This window comes from Triturus cristatus, chromosome 3_1, assembly GCF_964204655.1.
Source record: "Triturus cristatus chromosome 3_1, aTriCri1.1, whole genome shotgun sequence".
Lineage (NCBI taxonomy): Eukaryota > Metazoa > Chordata > Amphibia > Caudata > Salamandridae > Triturus > Triturus cristatus.
Genome location: NC_140583.1, coordinates 504,711,394 through 504,724,895, shown reverse-complemented (window position 1 = coordinate 504,724,895; position 13,502 = coordinate 504,711,394). Strand labels below are relative to the sequence as shown.

At 48.3% G+C, this 13,502-nt stretch overlaps 1 protein-coding gene across 1 annotated transcript in view; it reads left to right on the top strand.

The window, feature by feature from the left end:
- The window catches only part of LOC146860487 (protein regulator of cytokinesis 1-like), a 527,922-nt gene that overhangs the window by 79,230 nt on the left and 435,190 nt on the right, over window positions 1–13,502 (top strand). The window contains exon 4 of the mRNA XM_085644388.1: window positions 4,509–4,742. Coding sequence (XP_085500514.1) covers window positions 4,509–4,742 — 234 coding nt within the window. The remainder of the gene's footprint in view (window positions 1–4,508; window positions 4,743–13,502) is intronic.

The window sequence follows — 13,502 nt, the reverse complement described above, 5'->3', positions numbered from 1 at the left end:
AGCTCAAGCCGTTTTGTGAGTGTTGGAAACTGATGTGCTTCTAGTATCTGGGTTCGGACATGACACCAGGTTGTGCAAAGAATGTGCCTTTTTGCACCCAAAGACGGTCCAGGACCATCAAACGAAGCTGTATGTCTCCAAGCACTGCAACAGGACACGAACCTCTAGCAGGTCCCACTCCAAGTCGATGGTAAAGACTCGTTCCAGCTCTTGAGGCTGTTTCTGCGACTGGTCTTCTTTACTGTCGAAGTTATCAGATAAGTGGATGCTCAAGATGAAGAAGTTGAATAGGCACTCAACCCCTTCCCGCAACCCTCCAAGGAGAGTTTCAAGGTGCCACTCTATCCCGGTCCCTGGTGGCAGAAGTTGGTCCTGCTGAACCCCAAATTTCCCGGGCCAACTGCGATGCTGCAGCAGATCGAGGCCTTTAAGAATGCCATACTGTATATTTGTGGCACTCGTCCAGCTCTCTGGTGCAGCTTGGAGGCCTCTGTGGGTCCTTGGGGGCTCAATTTGAGTTACCACTGGTGGATCGGTCCTCTGTGCCCCTGCATCCCATCTCTGGTCCCGCACTGAATCTTGCTCCAAAACCTGTACCGTTCGCTTTATCAGTGCCGATTCCACCAGCACCAGAGTTCAAGTCCCTGTCAATTCTAGTGTCGCACACTGAGCCAAAGCAGTTTCAACCTCAACGAAGGTAATTTTTTAGTCTACCCCAGTGCACCTGGTTCCCATCCGATCTGATTCAGACCAAACTCTCCCTCTTGCATGGGACCTTTAACCAGAGGTTCCATATTTTTAGCACTGATTCGGAAGAGTTTGCCACCACCTGATAATAGTGAGGTATGGTATCCCCCCACATTAAGAGAAAGTTCATATGTGGATTTAAAGTAAGCCAGTTGCCTCGATCTACCCCCTGACACAGGGTTGATTTCACCTCTTGGAGCCTCAACAGAAGAGCGCTTCATTACCAGTGGTGACTAAACAAGCAGCTGATGTCTTAGACCTAAAGCTACCTGCTGTTGAAATGAAGACAAATGTCCTTACTGAAGTTTTGCATCCTGACGATTCCTTACTTTACTCATTCCTCATTGGAGCCCTGATTAACTCTCTTCTGGCCAAGCCTTGCACTTGCCCACAGGTAAACGGACATGATTGCGAGACACCATAGAATGGTGCCCGGCAACCTAGATTTTCTTACGAGTCATTTTTACTTCTGAGAACTTAGTGGTCTTGGCTTCCACTTGCAAAGTGAATCCAAAGCGTCTCTCCCTGACAGGGAGTTTCAAAGGATTGAGGCATTCAGGAAATTGTTTTCTTAATCTAGCTCGATATTGAGGCTGGTCAATGCTATCTGGCTATCTGGCTATTGGGCTGTGATACGCAATCACTCATGCCCAGCAAGATCTTGCTGGCACTTCAAAAGAAGTTTTTAGGTTCTCTAATTCCTCCAATTCAAGACAGCCAGGATTGAGCCAGGTCTGGTCTGGATACTAGTGATTCCTTGGGCCGAGCGAGCATTTGCCACCAGCATGCTACTCCACAAGCATGCTACTCCATTGTCATTTGTGTCCACAAATTTGTCTGGGGACGTACAGGCACCCCTGGTGATGGATTTCTACCCTCCAACTCTTTGAGGAGAGTAAAGTTATAGTGGTTACCATGGGTCTTTTCACCCCTGCCAGACCTGCAGAAGGCTACTCTAATGTTCCTGTTTGGCAGCCTCATTGACATTACTTGTGAAAATGCTCCTGGCCACCCTTGAACCGGTTTGCTACGCTTCCCTTCAGCCTGATTAGCTCCCCTCTGGTGCTTATGAAGGTATTAGCGGTGGTTGCCGCCCACCTTCAGACGTTGGTGATATCTGTTTTCCTCTACCTCGATGCGTGGGTATTGAGGGCATGCTAGTTAGTTGTAGACCACCTCCCGACGACTACAACCCTTCTGACATCTTTGGGGTTCTCGATCACGAATCTGAAGTCACACATGACTCCTTTGCAGAGGCTCTTTTTAGAGGAGCTGTTCAGGGCACTGTGCAGTTCAGGGCCTTTACTCTGCCACAGCGAGCTGAGGACATTCGAGACGTGATCATGTTTCAGCCTCTGTTTTGGATCTTGGTGAGAGCATCACTGAGACTTCTTGACATGTTGGCCTCTTGCTTCCTGCTTGTCCGCTTTGCCAGGTGGCAGATGCTAGCTATGCAGGGAGATCTGAAGTCTGAGTGGGCCCAGCACCAAGGAAACCTGTCCGATGCCATCCAGGATTTGAAGAAGACTGCACAAGATGTATAGTGGTGGCTACTCCATCATAACCTGCCCAGTGGAAGATCTTTCCTTTCACTCCCCAGAGCTGTTGGTGATGGACGCATCCCTGCTGAGTTGGGTAAGGGATCTGGGTGAGGTGAAAATCTGAGGACTAATCTCCGGCAGAAGACTACACCACATCAGTCTTTTGCTGCGTGAAATTCACTTGGAGCTGAAAACTTTCCTACTGTCCACAGGAAGGCAGGTGCAGATACTCCCCGGGAATACCAAGGCCATATGTTGCAGCAACAAGGAGAGTGGAGTGGAGTGGGGTACTGACTCCTGTGCCAGGAGGGTCTATGCCCCTGGATTTGGATTTTCCCCTGATTGTAATCACCTGGCAGGATCTCTAAACACCAAGGCAGACTAGCTCAGTCAGCGGCGCCTCGCAGACCACGAAAGGCAGCTGCATCCTAAGTGGCACAGAACATCTTGGCTGGATTTTGTTTTTGCCACCATAGAACGCAGTTTCAAAACTTCAGTAATTTTTTGGGGGTAAAATATGCATTCAGTCTAGAGTGGAGAGCAGAACCTTGTACACCTCTTGTCTATACTGCCCCGAGTTATGAAAATCTTCAGAAACGACTGGGCGAAAGTCATACTAGTGTCTCCAGATCCTGCCAGGAGAGTGCAGTCCCTGGAACTCCTGGGCATGTGCATTTGTCCTCTGAGCAGACTACGCTGGAGGAGGTTCATCTGTTGCAGTAGAATGGCAGGGTTCTGCACCCTAACCTGCACAAGCTACACCTCCATGCATGGAGAGTGAGCAGCGGCAGCCGGCCATGTTCAGTCTGCCACCTGAGGTAAGGTTGTCACAGACCCCTCACAGGTCAGACTGTGGATGTTTTACGGTTTATGTTCTCTTTGGCCCAACAAGGTCTTGCAGTGGACACTATTCTAGGTAAATGGTTAGACCTTTCTGTCCTTTTTGTCTTTTCTGGACCAACCGTCTCTGTTTAAATCACCTGTTGTGATGAGTTTTATAAAGGTTTGAGACACAGGGTCCCTCCCTCCAGGCCAAATGGGATGCCAGTGGGATTTTAATTTGTTCCGGACATTCATCTGGTGTGCCTTCTAACTTTCCGAACTGTCTCTCTCATTGTGACTACTCTTTCTGTTGCTTGAGTGAGCTCCTTGCGAGCTCTTCAGTTACCCTACCCCACCTTTTTGCCAGACAAGTTGGTGTTGAGTTCCAGGCCGATTTTTTTTTTTTTTTTTTTTTTTGCTGAAAATTGTGACTGTTTCACACTGGGCAATGCTTCGCCCTCCCGATGTTCATTGCTCTGCCTCATTCCTCAAAAGGGAAGCGTAATTTGTTGGGTTCCAGTTGAGATTTGAGCTTTTTATATAGATCGCACCAAAGAGTGTTGGGTGATCTCTCATCTCTTTGTGTGATTCTCTGGGACAGAGAAACACAAGGCAGTGCAGAAAAGTGTTTAGTCCTCTGCATTAGTACCTTCCACTTCTAGGAGGACTAAGGGCTTATTCCACCATGGCAAAGACTTGAGTTAGCATGCGGGGTACCTGTTCTTTACAATTGTCAGTCTGCGACATGGGCAGCAGTTCAGGTATTTAACAAAGCATTACTGACTTGACAGCCAGTTCCTACAAGAAGGGCGGTTTGCCCTTCATGTCCTGCTTTGGTGGAGAACAAGAACAAGTCGCTTACCTTTGGTAACGCTCTTTCATGTGGGTACCCGATCTAGCTGCAGATTCCTTTTCACCCTTCCTGTGAAGTAGCTTCTAGTCTCGTTTTAACATCTAAAATGGTCCCACATTAGAGATGTGCACACTGATCTCTCCAGACGTTTTGTGCTCCATGGCCAAAAGTGCAGAAAGAGTCAAGCGAAAAACTGACGCATACATGCTGCTCCGCTCCATCACTTCTCGGGCAGAACGAGGCCAACATTGAACCACACGGCACGACTTGACAGTGGGTGGGAACACTGCTGTGTGCGTAAAACAGATCTAGTCTAGCACCGGGGGAATGTTCTGACCGTGAGGAATCTGCAGTTGAGTATCCACCAGAAAAGGTGTTGCTGAAGGTAATTTTTTTTTTTCCCCTTGAAAAGCAAGGTTATTTCCTTTCTCACTGTCTGCACATCCTGTAAATAAAGACTTACTTATGCAACCAGTTGTGAGCGTGTAGGGTATAACCGAAGTCCGTAAACCACCTGGTAATATTTGTTTGTTTGGTTTTCCTAGAGAGATGACCATCCACCCAGCCTTCAACTTGAAACAGATTTGCTCGCCAGAGTCGAAGCCCTGTTACAGGAGAAGACAGACCCACAGACTGAACTGAGAACACTAAAAGAAAGAAATGAACAGCTGTGCGATAGTTTGAGGACTCCTCGTTATGTCATTGACAGTCTGGCTGCTCCAAGCTTGGATGAGCTAGACCGATTCAGACGGCATGTTGAATCCCTGTCGGAAGAAGAGGTACATCTTATTTTGGAAGTCTGTCCGTGTTTAATAATCGTGCTGCATATTTGCAGAGGGCATTAATTGAATTTCAAGACCTCAGGTCTGCACAAAACACTTAACACAACATACAGCATAGACTTTGGGTCCGCACTCCGTCATTTGCTTTTTTGGACCACGCCCCCCCCCCCATTGACTCAATTGACTGTACTTACATTTTGATAAGCCCACTGCATTTTGCAGTGTTTACATTTTCTGATCCGCCTGCTAGCTTAAATTGCTGATTTGACAAACGTAGGCCTCGCTTTTGTTAGTAGAATTTGTTCATATTTTGTATATGCAAACAGTCTTGTAGCAATTTGTCTAATGCTTTCGGCATTACCGTTTTTGGAAACACAGTAGTAATGTGCCTCTAGGCGCACTATGGCAGCTTCGAGCCCTCGGCTTGTGGAAAGGCAGCGCGTGCCCCCGGGGAGCTCATGATGTGTTCTGCGTGGGGGTCGGAGGAGGATGCCCGTGCAGACCTGCAGTGGGGTGGACGGAGGGGAATTGTAGGGGACTATGGTGCTTCTGAATAAGCACCGCAAATGTACTGTCCACTCCACCGTACTCGGTGCCACGAGGCGCGCACTGCAGGCGCATTACAATTTTATTTAAGTTCTTTTCAGCATAAAACTGAAAATAGTCTACTGACCACTTAAAAGCCTCGCGGCCCCCGCTTCGCGGGAGCCGCTCGTGGATATTGACTGACCTCTGTACCGGAGCTGGGATCGCGCTCCATTTGCCTTGCTGGACCCGTGTGGACGCCTGTGTTGTGCCCTGAGGGGAAGCTGTGGGGGTTTGTGCCTGCCGGGACTGCGAGGACCAGGGTGCTCCAGGCAGAATCCATCTAGCACACCTGTTGCCTCTTCCCGGCCCCGCCTTCACCCTCCCTCACTACCTATTAAGACTGCCCTTTCCTCACGCGCTAGCGGGACGCGCGCGGGATAAGAGCCGGGGCTAAGACCGGGCTAAGACCGGGCTAAGACCGGGCTAAGACCGGGCTAAGACCGGGCTAAGACCGGGCCCTCTGAGGCCCTCAGACACGAGGAGACCGGACCGGGGGAATCCCCTTCATCTTCCAGTAAACGTGAGTTGTGCGTTCGATATTTCTAGCACTATTATGGCTGAGACTGTATCTACTAACGCTCCCACAACAAACGGTGCCCCAACCAAAGGCACACTGGTTGACTATTTTAAAAAGGTTGTTGCGACTACGGATAAGGAGACCATGCTCGCTGAACGAAGGGCTGAGCGACGCCGCTCTATAGAGTGTATTAAAAATAGGATATCATTGGACAATGCATCTCCTTTGACTTTGACTCCGTCTCTCACTGTGCTAAGTTCTCCTACCTTTACGCAGGAGGCATTAGCTATTGATAACGTCCCTGAGCTGCTTAGAACCATTGATCCTACATCCAGTAACTTTAACTATTCGCTTGGTTCAACCGATCTGCTCCCTCCCAGCTCTAGTATTTTTAACAAGGAAACTGATACTGTCACCATTCCCTCTCAATCTAAGGTTAAGGCCTCTACTAAGAAGGTGGGGAGGGTGTTGGTGCCTAAAGCTCTAAGGCCCCCTCCCTCCAAAAGAAGAAAGAGGCAAGGCAATCTGCCAAAAGATAAGATTAAACACACTGATTTTGGCAAAGGCCCTATGCAAACTGCAGGTATAACATCTTTGACTAAGGTTCCATCGCCGCCACTAATAACACACGACGTGGCCATAACATCTCCTACCTCTTTGGTATCCCCCCCCCTTCTGATCTGTCTCGTTCTCCGTTGCCCATACCTAATTCCGGTCTGATGCCACCATATCTTGAGGGCATCGAGCAATTGATAAGATCATTTACTCTACCCATTATTGAACGACTAAAAAATATAGAGCTACGATTGGGGGACCTAGAATATTTAATCATAAAACATCCGGGGTCACGGAAAGATCCTGCTCACCCAGTCCCACCCCCCCCTATGGTATCCGCTTTATCTCCTACTTACACCAGGATTAACGAGATAGGTAGCTCTAATTGCCAGCATAGGGCCAAGCCTCCTCACACCACAACCCACCAATGCCATGGACAAAATGATGTGGGTGAATTGAGAAAGGAAATAACAAACCCCATCTTAGTAACTACTTCAAATGAGAGGGGTGGGAATCAACACTTAGCTAGGGCAAGAGACCAACATAGTCACCAAGTCAACCTACCCCCAGAGGCGGTTCCATATGTAGTAGTGCTAACAGAAGTTCCGCCTTTGGAAAAGGGCAAAACTGAAGGCTATTACGAACTCAAAAACAAAACCATGCACTGGCTTAGGTCAAACAGACCCTCCCTCTCAACATCAATGGGGAGATTTTGCATGTCCGGAGACTTCCTTGGCTAGGGCGTAGAACCAAAGACCTCGAAGGGGATGTAATCATTATCAACTTTAGAGACCCCAGAGCAGTCAATTACATCTTAGACTACCCCTTGGGTTATACCTGGGGGTCCATAAATCCCCGTGTACTGTCATACTTCTACCCAAGACCTGCAGTCTCTTACAATGTATATCCCAGGGTTCCAGTACAAACGTTGACGCATCCCCACACATTTTTAGCAACCTCTGTTCCCCCTGTTAAATATTGTAATATGTATGCACCTACCTCTGCGGCCCACGGAAATGCAGCAGAATGGGCTACGGTACTTCCTGGGAATCACAGACACGGCCCATGGAGGGTGAACCATAGGCCACCATTCACTCCCCTTGAAGTCGCAAACAGATTCGGGGCCTTATCAGGAGTCGATGATTGCGACTGACATAGTACTTCTCTTGACCATGGGCTCAGTACCTTGGTAGACCAGGCTGAGGACACGGATCCGATTCCCAAACTCCAGATTTCTTGCACACAATATTCTATCACTGCTGGGTTACCCCTGCCCTTATCCGAGACTCATATAGCGCCCCAGGAATATGCTCCGGCGGCTGCAGATGAAACAGCTATAAATCCTTACCGCTCTGCACACAGGGAGGAGAGGGTAGAGGCGGAGGGCGGTTGTTTGTCAAGAAAGACCAATGTGACACAGGGTTCCTCATTTAAAGTACGGAATGATGCGGGGGTCTGTGCCCCTCCAAGGCCGGTAGAAAGCACTTTGCATGAGATTGCTATGTCCACACGTAGGGCTATGAGGTCATTAGAAATACTGTCATGGAACGTGGCTGGGCTGCCTAACAAGTTGGATAACACTGACTGGGAAACCTTTATCAAAGAATATGATATATGTATGTTCCAAGAGACGTGGGCCAGAGAAAACCATTGTTACCCTGGGTTCGCAACTTTCAATGTCCCAGCTAGATGGGGTGGGAAGGGACGCCCGTCTGGAGGTCTATCAATATGGATCGCTTGTCACCTAGGCTGTATGGCTGAGGTGGTAGAAACGAATTCATCTGACATCCTGTGTGTGGTCTTGCGTTGGCCCACTGGGATGGGTCTGACCCTGGTAAATATATACTCTAGACCGGTCGGAGTTGCGGCCACCTCAAGGACAATGGAGGATTTGGTGACTTTCCTTGACTCTCTTACCGGTTCAGATACACTCTTGGTTGGAGGGGATCTTAACATCCAGTTTGAACCACTACCGACTTACCTAGATGGGATCAGTAGTGAGGAGGATGATCTCTGGGGAATCCCAAGCATTGTAGGTCCGCCATTTAGGTCATCATCACCCCTCCTACTGCAAGTTTTAACATTAACTCTGGCAAATTCACTCAGAGCATGCAATGGCAGGTTCCAAGGGGACAACCCGCCCCAACCAACTTTTAACAGACCAGGCCAGGAGTCCCGGATTGATTACATAATGATCAAACTCCAGGATTGGAAACTGGGTTTAGATTTTAAAATAGTCCCAAGGTTAGATAGCGATCACAACCCCCTAATCCTTTCACTAGCCACAGATGGTTTTTTTAAGGGCGAAGGTCCAGGAAATAGACTATCTGCCCCCAGTCTCACCTTATCCAGTAATAGGCGAAGAATAAGGTGGGACAAATTGCTAGAGAAACCGACCCGCATAAGGACCATATACGAGCAAGTGGCATTAACCCTTGAAAGAGTGGAAAGTCTCCTCCCTCAATTGTCCTCGCCAGAAGGTTGTTCTCCCCTCGAGGATATCCATCAGACCCTCTGCGATAACCTTGCCGAGGTATTGAACCCTGTGGTTCGGGGCAGGAAACTGAGGAGAGAAAGAGCCTCATGGTTCAATGCCAGTTGCAGGGGAGCTAAGAAAGATCTTCTCCAAGCGTTTAAAAACAAGGAAGCCTCCTCGGTGATTTGGGGAAAAAAGGGTTGCTTACAAGCTCCTCCTTGAATCTGCCAAAATAGACTGGGATTGGGAGAACTGGACAGAAATAACAACTACTCTCCAAATCAGAGATTCAAGGAAATTCTGGCATATAGTCAAACATGGCTCAGCCGAGCCTGTTATGGCTATAGAGGGCAATATTGCACCTGAAGTTTGGGAAGAACACTTCTCATCGCTCTATAGTAGGGCTGGGCTAGACCAAATTGGAATTCAGGCCGGGAGCCCAGTGGCCTTCACCACTGATATCCACTCTGAGATGGAAGATTTTTAACTTGGAGGAACTGGAAACGGCAATTACTTGCCTTTCCCCAGGAAAAGCGCCAGGCCTAGACAAGCTCCCAGGTGACCTCTTAAAACATGAGGTGAAAATTTGGGCACCATACTTCCTGGTACTGTTTAATGCCATCATCCATGGGATGGCGGTCCCTCCAACTTGGCTCGGGGCGGAGATTGTGCCCATTTTCAAAAGGGGCTCACCTCTGCTCCCTGCTAATTACAGACCGATCAGTCTGATAGACGTCCCTCAGAAGCTTTTTGCGAGGCTTCTGTTGGATCGACTCTTGGACTGGATCGAAGAGAGGGACATCCTGAGCCCCTTTCAGGCCGGGTTTCGTCAGAAGACCTCCACCATAGACCAGGTCTTTAGGCTGTCCCTTCTACACTGGAAAACAATACAGTTGGAGGGTGGCAGTCTCTATACTGTATTTGTGGACTTAAGGGCAGCCTTTGACCTGGTTCCACGCGGCAAGCTCTGGGAAGTCCTGGCGAATGTTGGGGTGCCAGCTGATCTTCTGACCATGATCATCCGCCTCCACACAAACACCTATGCTCGTGTGAGGTGTGGTAGACAGGGTGCACTCTCAAATAAGTTTCCCGTTGAGAGAGGGGTAAGACAGGGGTGCGTACTTGCACCAACCCTGTTTTGCCTCTTTGTCAACGGTGTTATTGACCACCTCAATGGGGTCCCCAATTCGGATGTCCCGAAGTTGGCGGGAAGGAGGGTTCCGGCAATTATGTTCGCGGATGATACCCTCCTTCTCTCCAAGTCACCGATGGGAATCCAGTGTGTGTTGGATGGATTTGGGGACTTCTGCAGAGAGCATGGATTGGAGATAAACACCTTAAAGACTAAATTCATGGCCTTCAATCCGCCACCCAGGTTCCACCGTATCCCTCGCGTAGGGAATAACATACTCGAACGAGTAAACACCTTTGAATATCTCGGTGTTACACTCAACGAGGAATTGGGGTGGGGTCCACATCAGGAGAAAGCTAGGATGAAACTGGTCCAACATATCGGTGGAATACTAGGGATGCTGGGGAAGAACAGGTCGACCCTCAAACCCATAGGCCCACCTCTTCATATTTATAGGGTACAAGCCAGAGGAGCAGTCACATATGGGAGTGAACTATGGGGTCACAAAGTACTGGACAGTTTGACAAAGGAGGAGAACAGATTCCTCAGGTGCCTAGTAGCTCTTCCTCCGAGTACACCTCTAGTTCCTCTAAGACTCGATCTAGGCATTAGACCCCTGGAGGAAGAATTGGCACTTCGTCCCGTGATCTATTGGCGTAGATTGTGGACGGAGCCTGAATTGATTCATTACAGACAGGGTTTTCAGGAAGTTCTCGGGGAACATTGCCTGGCTTAAATTCGTAAGGAATAGTTTGGTGAGCCTAGGTCTAGATGCACTATGGAACGATCCTTGCAACGCCTGTTCCAAGCTTTCTAAAAAAGCTCCAACTAAATTGTATTACGATTCCAAGGCTCCCTCACTTCGACCTTCTAAATCTCTAGGGTCCTTAACAAATCAATTCCTTTACATGAAGAGCATTTACACCTTTGAACTAGCCCTTGACAATGTTTACCCTGCAATAATCGGGAAGCTTTATTTGCAATGGAGGCACGGGTCTTTGCCAATTCGTGCTTTCACTAGCTCCTGGTCTGTCGACACCCAGTATTTGCCCGGCATGCAGAGAAAGCGATGAAACTGAGCTGCATCTTATATTTTTCTGTCCGGGCTATACTGAGGCGCGCAGAAAATGGATCATTCCCGTCTGTAGGAATCTGGGCTTCACCAGGTGCCACGAAGCCTTCAGAATTCTTAAGAGCGAAATGGCTGTACACATAGTGTTTGCTGTGGCAAAATTTCTGGGGGTTCTTTGGCACAAACGGAAAAGGTATCTAAAAATGTCAATATGATTCATTTGTATGTAACTAGCACGTATTAGCCGTGTGGCTGCACCATTTTTAATCTCTTTATCTATTGTTCTTAAATGTTTTTATATTCATTTTATGTACTTTTATGGAGATACTCCGAAATAAAGTTTTCCTTGACTTGCATACATAAACGATTCCCCAACTGTTTTGAAAGGTTACTTGCAACAGTATTTGAGCCAGTGAGTGCGAGACAGTGGCGACCTTTCAAAACAATACTGTAGTTAAAGTGCAGGTTTGAACCGCAGATACCGTTCATGTTTTAACGCTAAGTAAACTGTGTCAAAAAGGAAACCTTGAAAGGAACAAACACTTCACTCCTCGGCTTCAATGCATTGCTAGTTCCTGTGTTTTCGTAGCCTTGCGCAGGCTTTTAAACAACCTGCTTTCGCCTGTGGATTTCGAGCTCATGTACCGTAGGCCTGGTTCCATACATAGAGCTGTGGAACAACTAATATAGAACACCGCTCCAAGGTTTGAGGGTGAGGACTCTCCAGTGCATATTTTATCATTCGAGCCATTCGCTGAGGAGATTATAGACCAAATCTGAAACACCAGGGCAAATGTAGCGCTTGTCTCCATTCCCATGGCTTACCAGACGATGGGTTGGGAAGGAATGGAGACCGGACTCTACCGTGGAATTCAAAGAGTGTCTTTTGGGGGGAGATGCTGCTTTTTACTTGTTGTTTTTGAGCACTGCAGGTTTGGGAGATGGGAAATGTGGGATTTCAGTTCTTCAGGTGAGGACTTTCTAGGCAGTCTTTTCTTGTGTGTCTGATTACTGCTACAGGAAGGCTGAATGACAGCCAGATGCAGGATCTTTCACTTTATCTTGCCTATGTTGTGGTGCTTCAGATTGGAAAGAGCCAAGTGCTGCCAGCTCTGAGGAACTTTATTCGTACACATTCACTAAAACAGTCTGTTTTTGTTGATAAAACAGATTTTATTAATTTTAAACCACCGAAGTGGTAAAACTGAACAATTGATACAAATAGAGCAGCAAATATATAATATTATGACCCTCGCGTAGTACCTAAATTCTATTTGGTAGAGGAATTTTATATCCGCTACATCTTAGAAAATGACCCAACGAGTTCCCCCAAACCTGCCCTTGTTAGTGAGGACAACCTTTGGCCTCCTAGACCCCCTGTTCCTGTTGTGCGCACCGGTCTACTCCTCGTTGCCAACCCGGCAGGGTGGGAGGAGCAGGGGACATCCCTCGAGCAGCAGTATCTCGTTTAGCAACCAGGAGGCCGTACCAGGAACAAACTTTCTGCTCTCGTGTTTTCAAAGCCCTCAAACACACCAAGTATTACCCCAAGTATTCCCAACAGGGGGAAAAAGAGGGACCTCCCATCCAAGAACATCTGAGAGATCTCGCACCACCATAGTCCAAAAGTTCATCATCACAGAGCAGGACCAGATCATGTGATAGAAGTCAGCAGGACCCAGTCCACAGCGGGGCATGAGGGGCTAGGGCGTAGGCCTGCCTGCTAGTTGGGCAGGGGAAAGGTATGCAACATAGAGATATGTTTGAACCAGCCACAATCGCGTGGAGATACTAAGCTCTTTAGGGGCCATCAAGGCATCCTGCCAATTTTCATCTGTTATGGGGCCCAGCCAACCCTCTCACCGGGTCGTAAGATGATGCATTATACCAGGTCAATTATCTAGGTAAGGCAGATCTGGGAGATTCCACTGGGACCAAGGTTTCCCCTAAGGAGTTTGGCTTCAAGTGGATTAAACTCTGGCTGGGTTTCAGGTACCAGAGCGTGGAGATCATGTTGGAGCTGAAGAGATTTATTGAATGGATATTTGTAAGGGTGTGGGTTGCCTGCAAGTCTTGGAACTAACTTGTGTGCATCCTGGACCAGACGTCCCCAGTTGAGTGATGCCAATAATATCGAAGTTCCAGAAATGTAGCCCCCCTCCCTTAACCAGGTACCATGCCAGATAGATGCTTGCTGTGTGAGATTGGCGTCCCACTGCATGAGTCGAAGCGTGCCTCGCCAGGCTAGGAATACCGTTCTAGTTACTTGAGGCATGGAGGAAGGGATTGGGGAGCCGTAGAGCAGGGCCTGTAGTTGGGGAAGGCCCAAAAGGGACCATTCTAGCCAGTAAGCGGACTATTCCCCCCCCCCCCAATCCAGTCATGAATAACTAGGAGGTGAGAGGCCACCTAATCAA